This window comes from Macaca nemestrina, chromosome 4 (genome assembly GCF_043159975.1).
Source record: "Macaca nemestrina isolate mMacNem1 chromosome 4, mMacNem.hap1, whole genome shotgun sequence".
Lineage (NCBI taxonomy): Eukaryota > Metazoa > Chordata > Mammalia > Primates > Cercopithecidae > Macaca > Macaca nemestrina.
In genome coordinates, this window is record NC_092128.1 from 96,991,363 (window position 1) to 97,016,657 (window position 25,295).

Here is a 25,295-nt window from a genome sequence, read left to right on the forward strand (position 1 = left end):
GTACAACGTGTAATGATCAGATCAGAGTAACTGGGATATCCATCACCTCAAACATTTAAGGGCAGTTTTTGAAGAGAGAGGATGTCACAGTATGAGTTAGGAAGCACCTATGCCAGTGGTCATTTCCCTTCTCTCATGTCATTTTTCACAGCTTCTTTCCTTTTATTCTGTTTAGTAACTGGGATACTTCTTAGTGTGAGTACAAAGGGAGGTGGAGTCAGGGCTAACATGCATATGCAGGTATGTTCTCAGTGTCTCTGTCTCAGGTAGCACTTTTCCAAAATGACATTCAAATAATTGTGAGGTTAAACTTCAGTTTTGTTTGTTTGTTTGTTTCTTGGATTTTAAACCCTAAATTTGGCCTACTATCAAGTTCATGACCATAAGTGGAATTTCTGTGTCATAGAGATTAGCAAGTTAGTGGTTTCTTTGATTTATGTCCTATGAATCAGTATTTTTTTAGATTGCTAATAAACTTTAAAAAAAGATGTGTTGTCATATCCTCTTTTTTTTCTTTTGTGATGAATGGTGGAAAAACTTAAATGCAATTTTATTTGTGTTTCTAACTTTAACTGAGTATCAGAGTTCTGCTGTTTTTCCATCTTGGTTTGCCTTTTCTAGTTCTAATCTGGGACTGAGGGAGACAGTTTGGGCCTGGTTTGCAGATGGTTCTGCTCGCTCTATGGGCCCTCCCCGAAAGTGTACGCCTGCCTGCCTTCAGCCCAGCTTTCATGTTTTGGTGCAGCTCTAATTTCTTTTTATTTTTGTTTGAGTTCCTTTGATTGCCCAAACTGGGGTCACCTTCAAGCCACCTTGAGTAAAGGGGTGCTTATGCTAAGGACACTGTGCATAGGGAACCTCAGAGATGCTGGACACTGAAGCCACTGGGAAAGTGGCCCCAGGCAGCCCTGCAGATTTGAGCAACAGAAGCTGGCTCCTGTGATTCAGCTTGCCTGGTGGCCAATTTCTGTGGCCTTTAGTATCTTTTATCTACATCATGGCTCATATTTACTTGTGTTATACGAGTATAACACAAGAACCTCTGGTCCCTCAGAACCCCAGCTGTGATGTCATTATCTCTCCAGTTTCTCTTTCATCACTTTCCAGGCTCCATTCTTAAAGAACCACCAAATGTAGTAATATTTTCTAGTTCAAGTACCAGGAGGGAGCCATTGCCCAGCGCTTTCGTCTTTTTGTGCCAGGCTGTGCCCTAGGCACCCTCTAACCTGTTGACTGGCTTCTTTCGAGTCCGACATCCATTCCATCCCTGATCCTCCCTACTGTGTCTGGGGAGGGTCATGAGAGCTGGCTGCCCGTAGATCTGCCCTAGGAGCAGGACCTTGGTAGGCTCTTCCCAGCAAATCTGGGAGGGCCCTGGCACCACCACAGATGTGTCCAGTGCAGAGCCAAGGGCATAGGTAATATTGAGAGCAGATACGGGAAAACTTGGCACATGACATTGAATTTAAAATAACCTCACAGATGGAATATTCTTAAGAGATGAAAGTAAGGAGTCAGTGATTTTTTTATTTGAATAGAAAAATAGCTGAACATGTGGGAGGAAATGAAACAGTGAAATTAACTTGATTGCTGTTTGTTTTTTGTGGGGAGGGAATAATAAAAGTAACAGAGCACATTAGGTTTTACTTTCTTTTGAAAAACCTGTGTTGTTCTTAAACTTTAAAAGTAACAAATGCACTGTAATCTTTTGGGGAAATACAGAAAAAAAAAAGGAAGTAAAAATCAGTCATAATCCTACCACCCAGAAATGACCACTGTTAATTTTTAACTTTGTTGTGTATAAGCTCCAGTTCTTAAATAAATAAGAAAAATATATATGTACTTTAAAAAATAACTTAATATTACTGTTTGAGGCCGGGCATAGTGGCTCATGCCTTTAATCCCAACACTTTGAGAGGCTGAAGTGGGTGGATGACTTGAGGTCAAGAGTTCAAGACCAGCCTGGCCAATATGGTGAAACTCCGTCTCTACTAAAAATACAAAAAAAATTAGCCAGGCTTGGTGTGCACGCCTGTAGTCCCACCTACTGGGGAGGCTGAGGCAGGAAAATCCCTTGAACCTAGGAGGTGGAGGTTGCAGTGAGCTGAGATTGTGCCATAGCACTCCAGCCTGGGCGACAGAGCGAGACTGTCTCAAAAAATAACAACAACAAAAAATCAACAATACTGTTTGAACAGCCCCGATCATTTAATATTCTTTTATAACAATTTATAATGGCTATGATGTAGTCTGTTATGCAGATGGAACATAATTCATTTTTTTTGACTCTGCTTATGGATGTTTAGGGTTCCATTTTCTTTGATTGTTTCTTAAAAAAACTACATTTTGAACATTCTTTCCTGTACAAATATTTTGCACATGTAGCACTGATTTTTTTTAGGTTGAGTTCCCAGAGGTCAAATTATTGAGTTAAAGAATATAAACAATTTATATTGTTGCTTTTGAAATATATGACCAAATTATCTTTCAGAAATATTGAAATAGCTCACATGCCTACCAACAGTAGTTAGTTCCCATTTCTCATGATCCTTGCCAGCAGTGGATATGATTAAATAAATTTCTAATTTTAAAGAAAAAAATACTGTACTTGTTTTTATTTGCACTTCTGTTAATAGCAAGATTAAACATTTAAGTAGATTATTGACCTTCTTTCAAAAACTTTAATTGTGGTAAGAAACACATGAAATTTGCAGTCTTACCCATTTTTATTATTTTTTCACATGTACTAGTGTATAGATCTTACCAGTTTTTAAATGTACACTTCAGTAGCGTTAAGCATATTCACATTGTTGTACAACAGATCTCTACATCTTTTTCATTCACAAACTGAAACTCTGTATCAGTACACAAGAATGTTCTATTTCCCCCTTAAATGCTCCATTTCCCCTTTCCTCTAGCCCTTGGCAACCACCATTCTACTTTCTGTCTCTATGAATTTAATTTCCTTGAAAACCTCATGTAACTGGAATAATAAAGGATTTGTCTTTTTATGATTGGATTATTTCATTTAGCATAATGTCCTTAAGGTTCATCCTCCTTTGTAGCATGTGGCAGAATTTCCTTCCTTTTTAAGGTTGAATGGGACCCATTGTATGGAGAGACCACGTTTTGCTCATCCATTACATTTCATTGATGGACACTTAGGTTACTTCCACCTCTTGGCTATTGTGAATAATACTGCTGTGGATGTGGACCCACAAATAGCTCTTTGAGAGCCTGCTTTCCGTTCTTTTGGATGGATATCTGGAAGTGGGATTCCTGGATCATGTGGTAGTTTTCTGTTTGTAATTTTTTGAGGAACGGCTATACTGTTTTCCGTAGCAGCTGCACCATTTTACATTGCTGCCAACAGAAGCGTTCTGATTTCTCCACATCCTCATCAGTGCTTTTTTGTTTTTTTTTGTTTTTTGTTTCTTGGATGTATCCTAATGTAGCTATCCTAATGGGTGTGAGTTGATTTCTCATTGTGGATTAGTGATGTTGAGCATGTTTTCATATGTTTATTGGCCATTTGCATGTCATCTTTGGAGAAATGTCTATCAATTTCTTTGTACTTTTTTTCTTTTTTTTTGGTGAGACAGAGTCTCACTCTGTCACCCAGGCTGGAGTGCAGTGGCATGATCTTGGCTCACTGCAACCTCTGCCTCCCTGGCCCAAGCAGCTCTCCCACACCAGCCTCCCGAGTGGCCGGGACTTCAGGCACGTGTTACCATGTCTGGCTAATCTTTGTGTATTTTGTAGAGGTGGAATTGTAACCTCCCAATGAGTTCACCTTGCCTGCTGCCTAGACAGAGCCAATTTATCAAGACGGGAATTGCAATGGCAAAAGAGTAATTTACACAGACCCCGCTGTGTGGGAGACCAGAGTTGTTGTTGTTTTATTTCTTTTCTTTCTTTTTTTTTTTTTTTTGAGACTGAGTCTCGCTCTGTTGTCCAGGCTGGAGTGCAGTGGTGCAATCTCTGTTCATGCCATTCTCCTGCCTCAGCCTCTCGAGTAGCTGGGACTACAGGCACCCACCACCACACCTGGCTAATTTTTTGTGTTTTTAGTAGAGACGGGGTTTCACCATATTAGCCAGGATGGTCTCGATCTCTGACCTTGTGATCTGCCAGCCTCGGCCTCCCAAAGTGCTGGGATTACAGGCGTGAGCCACCGCTCCCAGCTGGATCAGAGTTTTTAAAGACAATTTGGTAGGTAGGAGCTTAGGAAGTAGGGAGTGCTGATTGGTCAGGTCGGAGATGGAATCATAGCAGGGTCAAAATGAGGTTTTCTTGCTGTCTTCTGTGCCTGGGTGGGATGGCAGAACTGGTTGAGCCAGATTACTACTCTGGGTGGTATCAGCTGATCCTTCGAGTGCAGTTGCAGGGACTGCTAAATATCTAAAGCACGGATCTTAGGTTTTACAATAACTGTGTTATCCCCAGGAGCAATTTGGGAAGGTTCAGACCCTTGGAGCCAGAGACTACATGACCCCTAAATTGTAATTTCTAATCTTGTAGCTAGTTTGTTAGTCCTGCCAAGGCAGACTGGAACCCAGGCAAGAAAGGGCTCTTTTCGGGAAAGGGCTGTTATCAATTTTATTTCAGAGTCAAACCATGAATTGATTTCCTTCCCAGAGTTAGTTCAGCTTTATGCCCAGGAATGAACAAGGACATCTTAAGGATTATAAGCAAGATGGAGTCAGTTAGGTCTGATTTCTTTCACTGCCATAATTTCCTCAGTTATAATTTCGCAGAGTCGGTTTCAGGATTTTGCCATGCTGCCCAGATTGGTCTCAAACTTTGAGCTCAAGTGATCCTCCCACCTCAGCATCCCAAAGTGCTGGGATTACAGGCATGTGCCTGGTCTTGCATATTTTTTAAATCAGATTTTTTATTTGTACAAATTTATGGGGTTCAAGTGCAATTTTGTTACATGCCAGGTTGCACAGTGGTGAAGTCAGGCATTTAGGGTACAGGTAGTTTTCATTGTTGTTGTTGAGCTTGATCTTTTTTTTTTTTTTTTTTTTTGATGGAGTGTCACTCTGTCACTCAGTCTGGAGTGCAGTGGCACGATCTCAGCTCACTGTGCAACCTCCGCCTCCCAGCTTTAAGCGATTCTCCTGCCTCAGCCTCCCGAGTAGCTGGGATTATAGGTGCCCACCACCATGCCTGGCTAATTTTTGTATTTTTAGAAGAAGCAGGGTTTCACCATATTGGCCAGGCTGGTGTCAAACTCCTGATCTTGTGATCTACCTGCCTCGGCCTCCCAAAGTACTGGGATTACAGGCGTGAGCCACCGTACCTGGCCGAATTTTTTTTTTTTTTTTTTTAATAAACAGTTGGTTCTGAGACTTTGATCCTGTCAAAAGAAGAAGTTACAAAAAATTTTGTTTAAAAATTAAATTGGCTTTTATTAGTGATTCATGAATCAGGGAGCACCTGATCTAAAGATTTAGAAAAAGTCTTTGCCATTTTTATTTTAAATCATGATATGAACCATACTTGTTATTTCTTATTTCATCATTTGAAAAAATATGTGATCCTTTCTCTTCACCTAGATAGTCCACAAACTTTTGGTCAGTAGTTTACTTATCAGTGAGATCTCCCATAGGCATATAGACCAAGCCTACTATTGCAAATGTTTTGGCCTGTTGACCTCAGAAAGGTATTATTAAGATATAATATGTAAGTATTGAAGGCACAGTAGTGGCTTGCTCTGTAGTGGGGGTCTGCAAACTACTGCCACCAGTTTTTGTAGATAAAGTTTAACTGGAACCCAACCATGTTCATTCAGTTAGGCATCTGTGAGTGCCTTTTCACTATGCACTGCAGACTTGAGTCAGAGGTGCAGAGACCCTGTGGCTTTCAAAGCCTCAAATATTTACCGTCTGACCCTCTACACAAAAAGATTGCCGAGTGGTGCTTTATAGAATTTTATCTTTGCTTCATAGACATTCTGCATTTTATAGAAAAAATATTCTAGGGTAGAAAATAGAAGAAGCTTTCTCCTCGAGTTTTTGGTTTGGGCAGATCTGTGTACCGTGCTCTCAGGGCAGTGGGGTTGTGAAGAGACACACAAGTCTCTTAGATGAGTCTTCAGAACTGCCATGTTTCCCAGGAAGGGGATAACCCATGTGTCTGCTGCTTGTGTGTATCCAGCTGTAATGTTGCCAGCAGGTTTGAGAAATCATTCCTGTTGTTTGATATGGTTGTGAGATTTTATCTTTTTTCATTTATTTTAGAGACAGAGTCTCACTGTGCTATCTAGGCTGGAGTGTAGTGGTGCAAATAGCTCACTGCAGCCTAACCTAGGCTGAAGGGATCCTCCCACCTTAGCCTCCTGAGTCATTAGGACTACAGGTGTGCACCACCATCCCTGGCTGATTTTTTGTTTTTAAATGAAAAGTTCAAATAATGTGGAAACCAAGCCACACCCAGCTTGATAGTGAGATTTAATAATTCTTGGAATGGGCAGGGTGCGGTGACTCATACCTGTTTTCGAGCACTTTGGGAGGCTGAGGCAAGAGGATGGCTTGAGGCCAGGAGTTTGAGACCAGCCTGGGCAACATAGGGATATCCTGTCTCTACAAAAATGTAAAAAATTAGGCAAGGTGGCTTGTTCCTGTAGTCTCAGCTGCTAGGGAGGCTGAGGTGGGAGGATCACTTGAGCCTAGGAATCTGAGGCAATAGTGAGCTGTAATTGTGCCACTGCACACCAGCCTGAGTGACAATGAGACCCGGTTTCTAAAAAAATGAAATAAAATAAAAATAATAATTCTTACAATGAAGGTAAGAGAGAAGGAGAATGGGTGGCCATCTAGGTGTGATGGGGGTTCTTCATTGGTGGAGGAGAGAGAGAATACTCTGGAGACAGCCTATCACCGGGAGGCAGATATCCAGACTTGGCATAACAGTATTTCAGTGAGACAAGAATTTTCTATGTGCATTTTTTTTTTGTTTTTTGAGATGGAGTCTCGCTCTGTTGACCAGGTCGGAATGCAGTGGCGCGATCTTGGCTTACTGCAACCTTGGCTTCCCGGGTTCAAGCAGTTCTCCTGTCTCAGCCTCCCGAGTAGCTGTGTATGCCACCATGTCCGGCTAATTTTTGTATTCTCAGTAGAAACAGGGTTTCACCATATTGGTCAGGCTGGTCTTGAACTCCTGACCTCAAATGATCCACCTACTTCAGCCTCCCAAAGTGCTGGGAATACAGGCGTGAGCCACCACACCCAGCCCTCTATGTGCATTATTATGACAGACGCATAAGCTAGTCCGGGGAGTTTGGAAATCTATCTATACAAATCTAAAAATTTCCAACTTACCTAAAGGGCATAGTTTTGTCAGGGAGCAATTTCTTTCTTTTCTTTCTTCCTCCCTCCCTCCCTCCCTTCCTTCTTTCCTTTTGATGCAGTCTCGCTCTTGTTGCCAAGGCTGGAGTGCAATGGCACGATCTCGGCTCACTGCAATCTCCATCTCCGAAGTTCAAGTGATTCTCCTGCCTCAGCCTCCCGAGTAGCTGGGATTACAGGCATGCGCCACCACACCTGGCTGATTTTTGTATTTTTAGTAGAGACGGGGTTTCACCATGTTTGCCGGGCTGGTCTCAAACTCCTGACTTCAGGTGATCTGGCCACCTCAGCCTCCCAAAGTGTTGGGATTACAGGAGTGAGCCACTGCGCCTGGCCTCAGGGAGCAATTTTTGATTGGCAGCTTTAGTTTGCTAAATTATAGACAGTTGCCCTTTTATCTCAAACCATACAATTGTGCTATCATTGAATTTCCTTCTCCCCACCAGTAAATGCCATGGCAAGGTCTAGTACCAAATGATACTTTCTCTTGTGTTATAAAGGTAGCATCTTTTAATACATGTGAATTTGCTATTTATTTTACATGAAATAAAAATAATTTATGTCAAAATTATTATTTATTCTGAGAGCATTATGCTATTTACTGTATTTAAAATAATTATTACTTTAAAAAGTTTAATGTGTTACTAGAAAAATTCAGACAATATGGAAGTGTATAGAGGTTAGAAAATGAAATGATCTCCCCCTGCCCACCACCATTTTCACTGTACAGATTTACAGTATTAGAGGTTGACCATGATAGTTCACTGTGATGTTTTGGAACAACTTGTTGAAACTGGTTAAAACTGCTTTCAACTTTCTCAAGTTTCGTGTTTTCTTTTTTATTTTATTTTACTTTTATATTTTGAGACAGGGTCTCACTGTCACCTAGGCTGGAGTGCAGTGGCATGATCATGGCTCACCACAGCCTTGACCTCCTGGGCTCAAGCAGCCCTCCCACCTCAGCCTCCCAAGTAGCTGGGACCACAGGCGCATGCTACCATGCCCAGCTAATTTTTGTATTTTTTGTACAGACAGCATTTTGCCAGGTTATCCAGGCTGGTCTTGAACTCCTGGGCTCAAGTGATCTGCCCACCTCATCCTCCCAAAGTGCTGAGATTACAGGTGTGAGCCACTGGGGCCAGTTTCCTACTTCATAGTTGGACTTGGTCTATAGCATCTTAAAGTGGCCAATTATCAGACTCCTATTAGATAGAAGTGCAAAGTTCTGCCTGGCTGGGAAAAGCTTAAGCCCTTTGGGGAAAATTAAGACCCCAACTTTGAACCATTTGTTCACATTACAGAGTCTTGGAGGCAGCTTGTGGCATTGGAAGGCCACCCTAGGGAAGCAGACTGGCTTTGGTTGCAGTGAAACTTGAGCTTTCACACTCTTTCATAGTGTGACCTTGGGCACCTTAACCCCTCTGACCTTCCGCTTTCTTACTTGGGAAGTGGGGATATTCAAATCCTCACAGGACAGTTGTGGAGTTTAATTACACAAGGAAACACAGCTATACCCTGTTGGAGAAATTCAGTCAAATAGGAGAGACAGAGGGTATCTAAACATCATGATGCAAGCGAGGTTAATGGCACCAGGGGACTGCACAGCATGCGGTTGTGTAACGGGGCAGAGAGCCTGGGAAGTGATTTCCTTGCAGAATCCTGGCAGAGGAGCGGGAGTTTGCTGGTGGCTGGAAAGGGTGAAAGTATGAGGGCAGAGGTTCAGCTGTGTGGAGCATGCGATGTGTGCGGGAATCATGGACAGATCCTGAGATGGTGGAACTCACCAGCTAACTTGGCTCTGGTGCAGGAATCCCATGATAACCGGACTTGAACCACTCCTCCTCCTGGCCTCCTCCCCTTGGCACGACCCAGGCCTTCTGTGTAGAGGGCCTTTTCTCTTTTGCTTTCCTGGCTATCTCACACCATCCTTTAGGCCTCAGCGGAAGTGCCATTTTCTCAGTAAACCCTCTCCACTCCCACTTAGTCCCTCCATTCTTTAAAATTTTGTTTTAAGTTGTAAAAAACACACGACCTAAAATGTACCATCTGGTCCATTTTTAGGTGTACAGTTCAGTGGCGTGAAGGATGCTCACATTGTTGTGCAGTTGATCTCCTGAACTCTTTTCATCTTGCACAACTGAAGCTCTGTACTCACTCAGCTGCCCCCCACCCCCTCTCCCTCCCATACTTGGCAGCCACCCTTCTACTTTCTGTCTCTGAATTTTTTTTTTTTTGAGATGGGGTCTGTCACTCAAGCTGGAGTACAGTAGCACAATCTCAGCTAACTGCAACTTTTGCCTCCCAGGCTCAAGTGATCCTTCTACCTCAGCCTCCTGAGGAGCTGGGACCACAGGCGTGCCACCATACCCGGATAAGTTTTTATTTGTGGTAGAGATGGGGTTTTGCCCTGTTGGCCGGGCTGGTGGTCTTGAACTCCTGACCTCAGGTAGGCGATCTGCTTGCCTTGGCTGACCAAAGTGCTGGGATTACAGGTGTGAGCCACCGCACCCGGCCTTTGCCTCTGAATGTGACTGCCCTTGGTACTTCATACAAGTGGAATCATACGGTGTCTGTCTTTATGTGACTGACTTATTTCATTTGGCCTATGTCCTCCAGGTTTAGCCCTGTTGTGTGTTTTTCCATTCCTATCACACGGCGTCCTTTCCTGTCATTTCCACGTTATAATTAGGAAGTCGCCTCAAAAGCTCCAAGCCTGCTGTGTACTCTACCGTGTGTCCCGCTTCCACCCCAGCTCATGGCACATAGCGGGAGCTCCACGAAGAGTGACCGAACAGAATCTCCAGTTCCAACCCCAGTCTGTCTTTCCAACCCAATCTCCACCAGTCCCCTCTTGACTAGCTTCTTACAGCTGCGGCAATAAATTACCACAAACTTGATATTTGGAACCTCTTACAATTTGGGATGCTGGAAGTCCAAAATCCAGGTGGCAGCAGAGCCGTGCTCCCCTGCAGAGGCCCTAGGGGAGAATCCTGCCTTGCTTCTTCCAGCCCCAGGGGCTCTGTGGCTGGGGACTGCATCCCTCTCCCTCCTCCGTCTTTGTCTTCGCATGTTCTTCTGTGTGTGTGTCTCCTCTCTTTGTCTTATATGGGCACTTGCCATCAGATTTAGGGTTCACTCCAGTCATCCAGGATGATCTTACCTTGAGATTCTTAACTTAATTATATCTGCAAAGACCCTTTTTTCAAATAAAGTCACATTCACAGGTTCTGTGGATCGGGACATGGACATATCTTTATGGCAGGCACGATTCCACGCGACTGCACCCTCTGAGAACCCTGTCCCCCAGCTGATCTGGCCTGGTCACGATCTCTGGACCATAGGGCACGCTTTTCACCAGGCTCTGTGGGTGGTGGTGTTGCTCCCTTGGAGGCCCTGCTTTTCTTCCTTGAACACTGAGATCCCCTGCTCTCTCCTTCCCTCTCATGTGTCCTCTGACTGCTCTAGGGGAAAGGGACGTTCTTGGAAAGCTTCCTGCTGCTGCCTGGGTGTGGCTCACTCTCCCCTTCCAGAGGCTCTGTGGGGTCTTTCGTCTGTACCTCCACAGGGCCCTGGAGGCAGAGCTTGTGTTCTTGCTTCCCTGTGTTCCCTATGGTGCCAGAAACATGAGTATAGAGACTCTGGGAATACGTGTGGGGGATAATATGGACCCGGAAAGTGGGTTCAGACACATACTAATATTATCAAAGTGAAGACAAATAGTAGACCTGCAGTCATAGTCGCCCTCAGTTGTAAGAATACGTATGTGTGGATATAGGCAGGGGATTTAAATTTGCCTTTTGTTTTTGGCAGGGAGCAGGTGTTAAATCTAATGAGCTTACATACCAAGTGGGTTTAAAGAACAATTGACAACCCCAGAGACATGCAGGGCCTGGTGTCAAAGGACAGGCTGGCTGCACTGCTCAGAAGCTCAGAGTCAAGGTCCTGACTTTCCCCCGCTGAGGGCCATGCCATCTCTCGTGTGACCTCTGGAATAATTTAAATGTCACAGGAAGGGTCTGGTCCCAGAAGGTTTGAGCTTCCAGTAAAAGCGTCAGGGCTGCCTCTGGTGGTGGATCTCTCTGGGCGTCTTTTCCAGCCAGCATCCCCCTGCGCATGGCTTCTGCTCCCCAGCATCTCTAGCTTCCTTCCCGATTTGCTAAGGCTCCAGCCTCCGCCTGACTGGCTGGCCTTGCAGTTTGAAGGTCTGTCGTCATCCAGCTGCCTTGGACTTGTTGGGGTCCAGACTCCTCATCCCTGGTGTGGACTGATGTGCACCTTGGTCCTGCCAACAGGAGAGGGCAGCGTGGGAGGAGCAGAGGCTCACGTGTCAGGGACTGTGGGGTGGGGGGCTCTGTCAGGGGATTTTGGTGGGAGGCCATGAGCGGCGGATCCACTCCAGTTTGGAGGTTGCAAATCACCCATTGTGGATATCTTACTTTTCAGATTGATCGTGTCCTGTGCTGAAGATGTTTCCGGAACAACAGAAAGAGGTATGTCATCACAAATCCAAAAATAAATAACCCACATGTTTTGACTCACACGGGTTAGTTCTTCATTCGCGAACCATAAACCCATGGGTTGCTAGAGGAGGTTTCATGAAATAACAAAGGCCCACCCTCCTGTACCTGTTCCTCCACTCCCACCACTGGTCCCTGCATGGCCTTCATTTTGGGTTCCAGTGACTCAGCTGTGGAGCACATTCCCACCCACAGCTCGTGACTCAGAATTCGCCCAGGCTCTGCCTCCCACCCCTTGCTTGGAGCCGTCTCCATCCAGTCTGCCTTCCTGCTTTTCTACTCCATTGACTCATCCCTGAATTCTCCTCCCTTCAGGTAGCAGCCCAGGGGAATTTCTGCCATTAGTTTCAGGTTTGCCCCACTTGTTGCCTGGGCTTGGTTTCATACAATACAGGCAAGACTGGCCCTTCTGCCTGCAGCCTGGCTTCCCAGGCCTCCATGCTAGCCCCCTGAGCCTCTCCCTGACTGGGAGGAGGGTAGGACAGCCATCATGCCAGCCCCAGCTGAGTGTCCCTCCTTTGGCAGTACCTGTTGCCCTGTCTGCTGTGGTGCAGTGCACATTATCACTTGGTGAGGCTGATGAAGTGGAGAAGCAGCACAGGGGCCTGTCTAGGGAGTGTGCACACATTTGCACACGAGTCACACATTCACACAGTAACATGGTCCTAGCTCACCGTGCCCAAGTTGAAAGCACAAAACAATTTATTTCAGAGAATCTTTCCAGAAAGTCCTTTGCTAGCTCTCACATCTTTAATTTCAGCCTTATCTTTGGCTTCAGGTTCTTCTCAGCAGTCCAGCCTGCTTGTATCCCTTAACTCTAGGCTGGGCTTCCCCGTTTTCAAAGGCAGTGTTTTGGTTTGTTTTTTAACTTTTAAAAATTGGGCTAGACGGGCATGGTGGCCTGTGCCTGTGGTCCTACGTACTCAGGAGGCTGAGGTGGGAGGATCCCTTGAGCCTGGGAGCCAGAGGTTGCAGTGAGCCAAGATCACGCCTCCGCACTTCAGCCCCGGCGACAGAGCAAGACCCTGTCTCAAACCATAAACCAAAAACCAAAATAATTGTCTGTGGTGACTCACGCCTGTAATCCCAGCACTTTGGGAGGCCAACGTGGTTGGATTCCTTGAGGTCAGGAGTTTGAGAGCAGGCTGTCCAACATGGGGAAACCCCATCTCTACTAAAAATACCAAAATTAGCTGGGCGTAGTGGCACGCGTCTGTAGTTCCAGCTACTTGGGAGGCTGAGGCACAAGAATCTCTTGAACCTGGGAGGTGGAGGTTGCAATGAGCTGAGATCATGCCACTGCACTCCAGCCTGGGTGACAAAGCAAGACTCTGTCTCAGAAAAAACACACAAAAAACGAAAAAAGACTGGGCTATAATATGTACAGTAAAATGCATAAAGTGTCCCAATCTTATGTATGTAGCTCTATGGATTTTTGTTTTTTTGTTTTAATAGAGACAGGGTCTCTCCTTGTTGCCTAGATTGGTCTCGAACTTCTGGCTTTAAGTGATCCTCCTGCCTCAGCCTCCCAAAGAGCTGGGATTACAGGCATGAGCCACTGAGCATGACCTAAATGGATTTTTATATACCTGTGTAACTACCACTCAGATCAAAGTATAGATGTTTCTGGCTCCCCAGAAGGTACCCCGTGCCCCTTTCCAGTCAGTCCCCCTCACTTCCACCCCTAGAGGGACCTTACACAATACCTATACCAGGCATGCTTTTTTCCATCTCATTTTAAGTGATACTGAGACCAAGCTGCTTGCTCCGGGAAATACCCGCCCATGAAGTTAATGAAACTGCAAGGTTAAGGGCATAGTTGCCTCAGGATTGCCCTCGCCTCCAACACCAGTTGCAAGTTTGGGACTTTTGTGAACCACCTTCAAGTTTAATAATTCACAAGAAAAACTCACAGAACTCAAGAGCTGTTAACCTCACAGATGCTGCTTGTTATAGAGAAAGAACACAAACGAGAACCAGCCAAAGCAAGAGCTGGACGCACGGGCAGTCAGGTGGGGTCCAAGGGCAGAGCTTCTGGTCATCCTCCTGAAGGAGTCACGGGCGGAGTTATCCTCCCAGCACCCATGTGTGACAGTGTGCAGAGTCACTTGGTGTAGCTAGAATGATCGCCTGGCTTCAAATCCATTGCTCTTAGAACAAAGTCAAAACCACCTGCATGTGGTGTCTAGCACTCTGCAGGATCCAAACCTTTCTCCAGACTTCTTTCCTGTGCCCCACCTGCCACTCCAGTGCACTTCTTCTTCCTTATTTCAGAGCTTATTTTAGAGCCTTGAATGTTCCATGCACTCTGACCCCCATGGACTTTTACAGATGTTTTTTTCCACTGCCTGGAATGATCTTTTCCCCTAGCCTTCATACTGTGTTGACTGGCTGACTTCTCCTTATCCTTCAGGCATCAGCTTAGAAGTCAAGAAGAAACTTTCTAAACCTTTAACTGTAAAAGATATTTTCATCTAATCACCTCCCAGCAGTATCCTGTAGTCAATGCCAGTTAGGAATAGAGAAGGTTTAGGTCAAGCCTTTCAGTACCTAGTGTCTGGTTGTTTAGTGGAAAGTAATTCAGGTTCCACCTAATCGAATATGTAAGGACCAAATGCAGTATGACTGATTGTTTTGGAATCTAGACCAAGGGTACACTGAGTATGGAAGCACTTTCCTCTCAGCACCCACTGCAAACATTACTAATTAATATGAGGTTGGCACGTGAATTGAGATTTATTTACCATTCTTGTAACAAGATTCATACAGCCTGGGAGTGACATCTTGGTTCTATCTAAGTGGTAGTACTCACCTTAAATTTTAGTTTTGTTTTTTTCTTTTACACATTTTGGGGGTGAGGAATCAAATGTAGTCTCTCTTGTTAAAACAGCTTTATGACTGTAATAAATCTAGAAAGAGGAGAAAAGGGAGTGAGAATCTCCCTTGTTAGTTAAACATGTTCCATTTGCACAGTGGTTTGAATTCCCAGGAGAGCAGTATCCGAGCTGATGGATCTTCTCCATAAAAAGGCCTTGGCATTGGGCCATTGTGAAATTAAAATGAATTCAGATTCATTCATGCATGCAACTTTAATTTACAATTAAAATATTATGGTTACATATTTTAATAAGAATAATTAGATGGACCCAACTGAATCAACTCTTCTGTTTAATGAGACAGAGCCCAGACTCCAAATGGAAAGGCAGGTGGCTGTGACAGGAAACGCATTTCAGACAGTGTCTTTTGTGGAGCTAGGCATTTTTGTTCTTTTTATATTCGAATGTCCAGAGTGAGCTGTTTGATTTTTCTGTACTACTCAGGATGCTTGCCTCAGCCTTGCTGAACTCATCTTGTCGGGTGTATGAGTGAGCATTTGATCCAGCTGCACACAGTCCCTTTCATGGAGTCGGACATTCTTGCCCAAGCACCTGCTCCCTCCTCCATAAGGGCACTGGGCTCTTTCCTTGGCACAGGGCTCAGTTGGTGTAACTAGACTGTTCCTCCCTGTGTGATGTGACCTGAAGTGTGGGCTGAAACAACCCTTTTGAATGTATGTGTGCATGCATGCATATCTCCCCTGCTTTCCTGGATCATGATGGCTGCATTCTACTTTTAGAGATTTATCCCTTTAGGATAAGTGCTTTTCCCCTTCCCAAATGCACATACTTCATACTAGGTATAACAGCAGCTTCTGGACAACTATCAGTTATTGACATTTTAGCGATGATACATCCATCAGTTCTTTGGCAGGGGATATCCTGAATAGGGCAGGCCGAAGTGGGCCCTGGAGAGTTGCACAAACCATGAGGACTCCACCACTGAGGGAGGAGATGGGGCACTATGGGGAGAGCCAGCAGGGAGGGATGTGTTGCCATTTTGGATGAGCAGCCCCTAAGGTTAATATTAATATGTCCAAGATACGCTTATGCTGACCCATGGTCATATTCTGGACTTGCTCTAGGAAAGCATGTTTTTGATATTGGGAAACTGACTGGAAACTGACTGGGCTGGAACTGATGATATCATTAACAAATAAATAATATTATCTAGGATCCTGTGATTCTGGGTACTTTGATGGGAAGCAACAAGACAGAACATTTTCCCACTCCCCAACACCTAAATTTGTTGTTCCTCTCTCCCTCGTTTCTTCTTTCTCCCTTTTTTCCCCTCCAATCCCCCGCCTCCATTTTTCTCAGTCTCTATTATACTCAGTTACTAAGTGTTCCTATTTGAAAAAATAGTTAGGTTTCTATAAGAGGCAATTTACAGTCTTCTGTAAGCAAAGACAGGCAGCTGGGAATATTGTCTTCACACATACACACCAGGTTTCAGAGAAGGCTGCTATCATTCTGAGCACTACATTTGTGTTATAGTTACTGTGAGGACTCTGGTATTTTTTTTTGAGCCTGTCCCAGAGAAAGATCTTCCTTCCTTTTTTTTTTTTTTTTCTTAACTCTTCTTCCAGATTTTAAAATAATTGTTCACTGCAGAACATTTTTGGAAAAGTATACAGGAAAAAATAAAACTTTGAGCTATTTCTTTCTAGTCTTTTTCTATACATATGTATATGTCATTTTTAGAAAATTGAGATCATACAGAATTTATAGTTTAATATCTCACTCTTCCAGCTTAGTGTTCTAACACATTTCAAGAAATACTTCACCAGCTCTGTTTAAATTAGAAGTGTCTTAGAAAAGGAAAGAATTAGTAAACATAAATTCATCTTCACATTTGTTAAGAAATGAAAAAAGAGTAACTTTACAGTGAAGAAATGGGACAAACACTTCCTCAGCCAGGTGATCACTGTTAACACTCACAGTGATGTTATGTTGATAGCATGTACCCTGGAAATGATAAAAATGGCATTTTACCTTTTGAAATAGGTAGCTTTCCTTCTGAAAACCTGTAACACCAATCTAATAATGAGACAAACATGAGACAAATCCCAATTAGAGACATTCTGCAAAATACCTACCAGGGCTTCTCAAATTGTCAAGGTCATGAAAAATAAGGAACGCCTGAGAAACTGTCACAGCCAAGAGGAGCCCAGGGAAACACAATGACTAAATATAATGTATCTCAGGTGGGATCTTGGAACAGATAAATGACATTAGGTGAAAATTAAATCAATCTTTTTTTTTTTTTTGAGAACGAGTCTTGCCCTGTCGCCCAGTCTAGAGTGCAGTGGCGCAATCTGGGCTCCCTGCAAGCTCCGCCTCCCAGGTTCATGCCATTCTCCTGCCTCAGCCTCCTGAGTAGCTGGGACTACAGGCGCCTGCCACCATGCCCGGCTAATTTTTTGTATTTTTAGTAGAGACGGGGTTTCACTGTGTTAGCCAGAATGGTCATGATCTCCTGACATCGTGAGTGATCTGCCTGCCTCAACCTCCCAAAGTGCTGGGATTACAGGCGTGAGCCACCGTGCCCAACCAGCAATCTTAATGAAGTATGGACTTCAGTTAATAATAACATGTCAGTGTTGATTAATGAATTGTTACAAATGCAGCATGCTGATATAAAATGTTAATAATAGGGGAAGCTGGGTGTAGGATGTATAGGACCACTCTGTACTATTTTCATAATTTCTCTATATCTAAAACTGTTTAAAATAAAAGGTTTATATTAAAACAAGTATCATTGACATATATATGCTCACATAAAAAGATTTCTGAAAGACTGTACAGTGAACAAACCGATAAACAAAATAGTATTTATAAATGTAGGTTACGTTCCCGTTTGTGTTAAAAAATTGCACAAAGCTTGGTGCGTTGGTGCATGCATGTAATTCCAGCAACTTGGCCAAGGCGGGAAGATCACTTGAGCCCAGGAGTTCGAGGCTGCAGTGAGCGATCGTGAATAGCCACTGCATTCCACCCTGTGCAACGGAGTGAGACCTCGCCTCTTAAATCCCCGAAATAAAAAAATACACAAGGTAGAGATGATAATATAATGAACCCCCATGTATGTACCTACCAACCAGCTTCAACAGTTTACTAACTCATTATTAACTCATAACCAAGCTGTATCCCCACCCCACCTATTTCCTCCTGCTACCACAGTCAATTATTTGGAAACAAATTCTAGGTATTATATAATTTCATCTGTAAATATTTCAGTAGGCATTTCTAACAAATGACCTTTTTAAAAAATGAACCATATTATCACATGTTAAATAATTAAACAATTCCTTCATATCATCAAATATTCAATGTGCAAATTACCTTGATTATTTTGAAAAAAATTATATACTTGGTTATTCTAATTCTCTATTTAATTAGGATTCAGATAAGGACCACACATTGCATTTGGTTGATACATTGTTTAAAGTCTTTAATTCTCTTTTTTCCCCCTTTTGCAATTTATCTGTGGAAGAAATTGCATCTTTTGCCTTGTAAAGATTTTCACATTCTCGATTTTGCTGATTGCATCCTTGTGGATGCCAATTATTTCTTACCGCAGAAGAGGAGGTTTTTTGTCTTTTGTTTTTTTTCCTGCACTTTTCCTAATGTGTTACAGGATATGAAAAGGTAACTCTCACTGATTTGGGATACTGCTTGTGTAAAGAAACTTGAAACATTGTGAACTATTATAAGTCCTGTAAAAGGCAGGTCTAGCTAAATCTCTCCACAGTTGTTTATCCTGAAGTAATAAAAGCTTTTCAAAAAGTCATCATTCAGTACCACCAGAGGATGGTATTTAAACATACTCCATGCTGTAGAGTGGCAAGTAATATCCCTTGTCCTATGTCTCTTAAGTTATTTGTTACAGCTGTTGTTAGGAAATAAAGGAAGGTTACTTGATATATTCCTTCTGCCTTTCTATTTTGTTATTTGTAAAGAATATAGTATAAGAAATGTGCTAGATTTTAGTTGTGAGATTGTTATATAGGGTTCCTGAATAGCACTCCGGTGATTAACACACTGGTAAATTCTTTTTTTTTTTTTTTTTTTTTTTGAGTCAGAGTCTTGCTCTGTCGGCCAGGCTGGAGTGCCGTGGCACGATCTTGGCTCGCTGCAACCTCCGCCTCCCAGACTCAAGCAATTCTCCTGCCTCAGTCTCCCAAGTAGTTGGGATTACAGGTGTGTGCCACCACACTTGGCTAATTTTTGTATTTTTAGTAGAGACGGTGTTTCACCATGTTGGCCAGGCTGGTCTCAAACTCCTGACCTCAGGCAATCCACCTGCCGTGGCCTCCCAAAGTGCTGGGATTACAGGCGTGAGCCATCACACCCAGCCCACACTGGTAAATTCTATAACCATTAGTTCTATGGAAAAGTACCTAGCGCATTGTTGGTATACAATGTATTTTAAGTGAATGAATGAATAGTTTAAATACATGAACATGTAAAACATTACTTTGAAATAGGAAAAAAAATGTCCTAAGAAGGAAGAACAAACTGAGACAAGTTTGCATTTTTATGGTAGAAAATTCTCATCAAAGCTATGAAAAATTAATATTCACTTAACGCCTAGATGTTCTGCTTTATTAGCTTTCGTCTTGTGTGATCTTTCTGTAATCTAAGTAAATTTTTTTTTTTTTTTTTTTGAGACGGAGTCTCACTCTGTCGCCCAGGCTGGACTGCAGTGGCCGGATCTCAGCTCACTGCAAGCTCCGCCTCCCAGGTTTACGCCATTCTCCTGCCTCAGCCTCCCAAGTAGCTGGGACTACAGGCGCCCACCACCTCGCCCGGCTAGTGTTTTTTTTTTTGTATTTTTTAGTAGAGACGGGGTTTCACCATGTTAGCCAGGATGGTCTCGATCTTCTGACCTTGTTATCTGCCCGTCTCAGCCTCCCAAAGTGCTGGGATTACAGGCTTGAGCCACCGCGCCCAGCCTCTAAGTAAATATTTTTACAGTTAACACCTACTCATCTTTACTGTGCTACAAAGATTCAAACTAAGCTATGATGGAAAAGTTTAAAAAACACACCTATCACAATGGCTAAAATAAAAAATAGTGGTAATCCCCCTAGAAACTGTAATAGGTATGTATGATATATCATTGTGGGGTTAATTATATTTCCCTAGTGGTTAATGATGTTGAACATCTTTCCTCGTGCTTGTTTGCCATCTGAATGCCCTATTTGGGTGAAATGCCTCTTCATGTCTTTTGCCTGTTTTCTAATTAAATTCTATTTTTTAAATATTGAGTTTTTAGAGTGAGTGAATGAGTGTTTTGAGACAGGGTCTCGCTTGCTGAGGCTGGAGTGCAGTGGCGCAATCTCAGCTCACTGCAACCTCCCACCCATCTGCCAGGGTCAAGCAATCCTCCCACCTCAGCTTCCTGAGTAACTGGGACTACAGGTGTGAGCCAGTACACTCAGCTAATTTTTAAATAATTTTTAAATGTTTCATAGAGATGGGGTTTCACCATGTCGCCCAGGCTGGTCTTGAAACTCCTGAGCTCAGGTGATCCTCCCACCTTGGCCTCCCAAAGTGCTGGGATTACAGGAGAGAGCCACCTCGCCTGTCTGAGAGTTTTTTTTTTTTTTTTTAATGTATTCTAGATGCAAGTCCTTTATGGGATGTGTAATTTGCAAATATTTCTTCAGTCTGTAATTTGCTCTTTTAACGTTTTTCACAGTGTCTTTTGCAGAGCAAAGATTTTTAGCTTGGTGAAGCCTAATTGATCACTTTTTCCTTATGTGAATTGCCCTTTTGAGATCAAGTCTAAGAACTCTTCTCCTGGTCCTAGGCTGCAAGATTTTTTTTTTTTTTTTTAGATGGATTCTCGCTCTGTTGCCCAGGCTGGAATGCAGTGGCGTGATTTCGGCTCACTGCAAGCTCCGCCTCCCAGGTTCACGCCATTCTCCTGCCTCAGCCTCCCGAGTAGCTGGGACTACACGCCTGGCTAATTTTTTGTATTTTTTAGTAGAGATGGGGTATCACTGTTAGCCAGGATGGTCTCGATCTCCTGACCTCATGATCCGCCCGCCTCGGCCTCCCAAAGTGCTGGGATTACAGGCATCAGCCACTGTGCCCGGCCTGATGTTTTTTTTTTTTTCTAAAAGTTTTCTCTGATGTTTTATGTTTGACATTTACATCTGTGGTTTGGTTAGTGTTGATTTTTGTATGAGGTGCAAGCTTTAGGTTGAGGTTCATCTCTTGGCCTATGGATGTCCAGTTGTTCCATAACCATTTCTTGAGAGGCTTTTCCTTCTCCTTTGAATTGTTTTTGCACCTTTGTCAAAAATCAGGTCGGCATATTTGTGTAGGTCTCTCTCTGGGTTTTCTGTTCTCTTTCATTGATCTACTGTGTCTGTCCCTCTAGGACTCCATTGTCTTGCTACTGTAGCCTTAACATTGGGAAGAAGGCTTCCTCCCACTTTATTCTTTTTCAAAAAATTCTTGGCTATTCTAAGACATTTCCCTTTCCATATAAATTTTAGAATAAGCCCATTTATGTCTTCAAAAAAAATCTTGCTGATATTTTTTATAGGAATTGTGTTAAACCTACAGATCAATTTTGGGCAAATTTATCTCTTAATTATGTTGGGTCTTCCAATTTGTGAACATAGTATGTCTCTGCTTTGATGCCTTTCAATAGCATCTTACGATTTTCAGCATAGAGGACCTCTGCCTTTTAAAAGATCTTACTTGTAAATCAGTTGGTTAATTCTGAAACATTTAATATGCACTTAGTACGTGCTAGTACCATGCTTGGTGCTAGAAATACAAAAATGAAATACAAAGCTTTAAGAAGCCAGAAGGACAGAGTTTGAGAAGAGCATGTTGTCTGAACTGGTATTTTAGCTAATAAAAGTAGAAAAAACTTCCCCCTCCAAAACAATACAATTACAGTGAAATTGGAAATTGCCTAATATTTATTATTACTAAAAGAATCACTAGATAGAACATGTTTTAGAGTACAGTCTTTGGAAGAAGGCAGATGTGAGTTTGCAACTTAGCTCAGACTGGTCATTTGACTTTGGGCCAGTTGCTTAAGCTTTAGAAGCCTCATTTAAAATATCTGTAGAGTAGGATGAGAATATACTGAGCTCTGAGGGTTGTTGTAAAGATTGAAGAAAACATTTGTGAAACCTGGTACAATACAATACAGTTATTGTTATTATTAGTTTCATCTCACATAAGGGCTAAGGAAAAAAAAAGACAGGGTAGAAGTGGATAATGGTCAAACCTGGGGTGTGGGGATGGGGGAAAAACAGGGAAATTGAAATCAAAGGGTGATTATTATAGGATAACACAGGAATTAGATCTTCAAAGAGTCTAGGAGTCTGTCTTTCTTTAGAAGTCTGTTTTCACATGGAGAACAGTAGGGACAGTTAGTCTAAATTTTTAATTCCACTCTGCCTGGCTTTTTCCTACTACATATAGTCGTTAGGCCCAAGAAGTCATTAAAGTGTTTAATAAGGTTATTAAATTGACTAACTGCAGCTGCTGAAGCAATTTTCCTAGGAAATCCATATGATTCTAGGTAAGGGGCTGTGGAACTGTCCTCTGTGGCTGACAGCCTGTCAACATTCCTTTGAAGGATGGCGGGCAATGTCATGAGGGATGCGTCTAATTAAGAGATTAGAGGTGAACCTTGGCTTCCTGGGTGTGCTATTTGTAGCTGAGAGTATGGGGAAACTTCACTAATTCCTACTAATTGCAGAGTGGGGGAGGAGGAGACCCATGTGAATTATAGAATATTTTAAAATAAATGTACTTTTATTACTTTCGAGTACATATTTTAGCTCCAACTAGGCTAACAAATTGTTGCCTGGTACAAGTCTTAGGGGACTAAGTTATTGAAGCTATCAGAAGGATTTTCAATTATTTCTATGTAAATAGGTGCTTCTGCGTTCTTTAGGGTGCTAGAAAACAGTTTGTTCTACCAGATCTTAAACATTGCTCTTGTATCCTTATGCTGTTAATTGGCACATCCTTAGAGGAAGGGCTTTGTTAAATAAAATAAACTTTAGACCAGCTGCTAAATAACTTACCATTAATTCATGGAGCCCAAGAATCCAAGTAGATGAGGTTTTAATTTCAAGTGAAGTTTGATTTTCCTTTCCTGAAGGCAGTTTGTTTATTCCTGCAGGCATTTATTTATTCATTAAATGATACTAATGGAATGCATTGGATGTATCAGGCATTCAAGTCTTACAAGACAGCCTAAGCTGCCCTACAGGAGCTTAGCATCTGCTAGAGGAGGCCTACAGGTAATTACAATACAGCACAGTAGGACATGGTGAGTAGGGACTATGCCCAAGGCAATCCCAGAGACGTTAGGGGCTCAGAGGAGGGTCAAATAAGTCAGACTGGGTGAATCCGAGAAGGGTTGCCAGAAAAAGTGGGGACCAAGTTGCATTTGAAGAATGAATTGGAGTTGGCAAAAAACAGTAGAAGAAAAGAGAAGATTAAAAAAAAAGAGAGAGAGAAGATAAAAAAAAAAGAAGATTAAAAACAAACAAACAAACAAACAAACAAAAAAAACGGGCAATAGGGTGGCCTAGCAGTCCAGGCAGAGAGAACAGCTTGGTCGAAGGCTGAAAGTGTGAAGTGGCGTGTTGCTTAGGGGGACCTATGCTTAGCCTTTGAAAATAAGCAGAGTGAAAATCATGAAAGGCTGTATTGTGCTAGTTTAGGAGTTTGAACTTGAAGGTTATGGGGCAGCCTTTGAAGGATTTTCAGCAGGAAAGCAACATCATCCGATACGTGTTTTGGAGCCATTCTTGTCTTCATGTGGGGAATGCACTGGATATGGGCCCAGATATAAATTAGCAGTTCTTGCATTAATGTTGGGCTAGAGGTCCTTAAACCAAGGCAGTAGCAGAGGGAATAGTTGTGAGTGGTTCCAAGGAGAATGACTCTGAAGGACTTGGTCTGTGTGGATTTGGGGAATGAGTCAAACAGAGGGGTCTGGGAGAACTGGATTTCTAGCTGGGGTTGGTGGGAGATGCTCTTCACTGAGAAGGGGAGCAGGATGATGTGGGAAGGGTATGGGCACGGCGTGCTCAAGGGACTTTTAGGTGGATCAGGCTAGAGGCTGGATCCATGGGAGAGGTGCCTGGACTGGGATGGAGCTTTGGGTGGGGACCATCAGCCCATGCGAGGAGGTTGAATGTGTTTGGATGAGGTCACCCTACAATTGCAATAGTGTGCAAAGAACAACGGCCTGGGATGGCACTCAGGCACAGAAACATTTCAGGGAGCGGAGAAGAAGAAGTTTGCCATCCACAAGAGAATAGTGATATTTAGCACTCCAAGTTAAGTATTTTCAGGATTGAAAAAATATGTGGAGTCTTAGTGCTGCAATGAATTTTGAGTGTACATTTAAAATTTTAAGAGACACACACGCATACACAGTGACAAGAGATGGAGGTGAAAAGCATAGACCAAGAGCAAAGTATCTGGATTTTTGCTTCTGTTTCCATCCCTGGGCAGAATCTGCTTTATCACACTGTGATTAGGGAATATTATGGATACTTTGGTTTAAAAATGGTCTTTTAGTCCCTCTTGTAATTTAGAATATGCTTTTAAGAAATGATGGTTGTCTCTTAATGCACATGAAAAAAAAAATAAAGAAATAGAGAAGAAGAAATAATGGCCAGGGCACAGTGGCTCATACCTGTAATCCCAGCACTTTGGGAGGCTGAGGCAGGAGTGTTGCTTGAGCCTAGGAGTTTGGAATCAGCCTTGGCAACATAACGAGACCCTGTCTCTACAAAAAATTAAAAAATTAGCTGGGCATAGTGGCACCCGCCTATAGTCCAGCTACTGGGGGTGAGATTGGCTAAGGTAGGAGGATCATTTTAGCCCTGGAGCTTGAGGCTGCAGTGAGCCAAGATCGTACCACTGCACTCCAGTCTGGGTGACAGAGTGAGACCCTATCTCAAAAATCAGAAAAAAGAAAAGAAATAATGGCCAAAGAGCATCACTATAGGGTTATCTTGTTCCTTTTTTTTTTTTGAGACGGAGTCTTGCTCTGTCGCCAGGCTGGAGTGCAGTGACGCAATCTCGATTCACTGCAACCTCTGCATCCTGGGTTCAAGTGATTCTCCTGCCTCAGCCTCATGAGTAGCTGGGACTACAGGCACGCGCCACCACACCCAGCTAATTTTAGTAGTTTTAGTAGAGATGAGGTTTCACCATGTTGGCCAGGATGGTCTCAATCTCTTGACCTTGTGATCCGCCCGCCTTGGCCTCCCAAAGTGCTGGGATTACAGGCGCGAGCCACTGCGCCCGGCCTATTGTTTTAAATTTTACCCCAAGTTTTCTATTCTTATTATCTTTATAAAAGAACAAAATTATCTACTGTACATGACTTTTAATATCCCTAATTTCTATGTATAACACAAAGATTATGAAGATGAAATGATTTAACGTAGGGGAAATGTATTTTAAAAATAGAAAAGTATTATGTAAAAGAAGGTATTCCTCTTTCTGTTAATAAGTTGTTATTGCTTATTCTCATGTGGCTG

General features: G+C 42.9%; 1 protein-coding gene across 2 annotated transcripts in view; it reads left to right on the top strand.

The window, feature by feature from the left end:
* LOC105475733 (sorting nexin 10) overlaps positions 1-25,295 on the top strand; it is an 84,179-nt gene that overhangs the window by 44,984 nt on the left and 13,900 nt on the right. Inside the window, exon 2 of one of the 2 annotated variants that reach the window (XM_011731221.3) lies at positions 11,796-11,842. In XM_011731221.3, coding sequence (XP_011729523.2) covers positions 11,819-11,842 — 24 coding nt within the window. In that variant the 5' untranslated portion in view covers positions 11,796-11,818. Of the gene's footprint in view, positions 1-11,795; positions 11,843-22,900; positions 23,034-25,295 lie in introns of those variants that run through there. The other variant, XM_011731220.3, reaches the window with a different exon arrangement.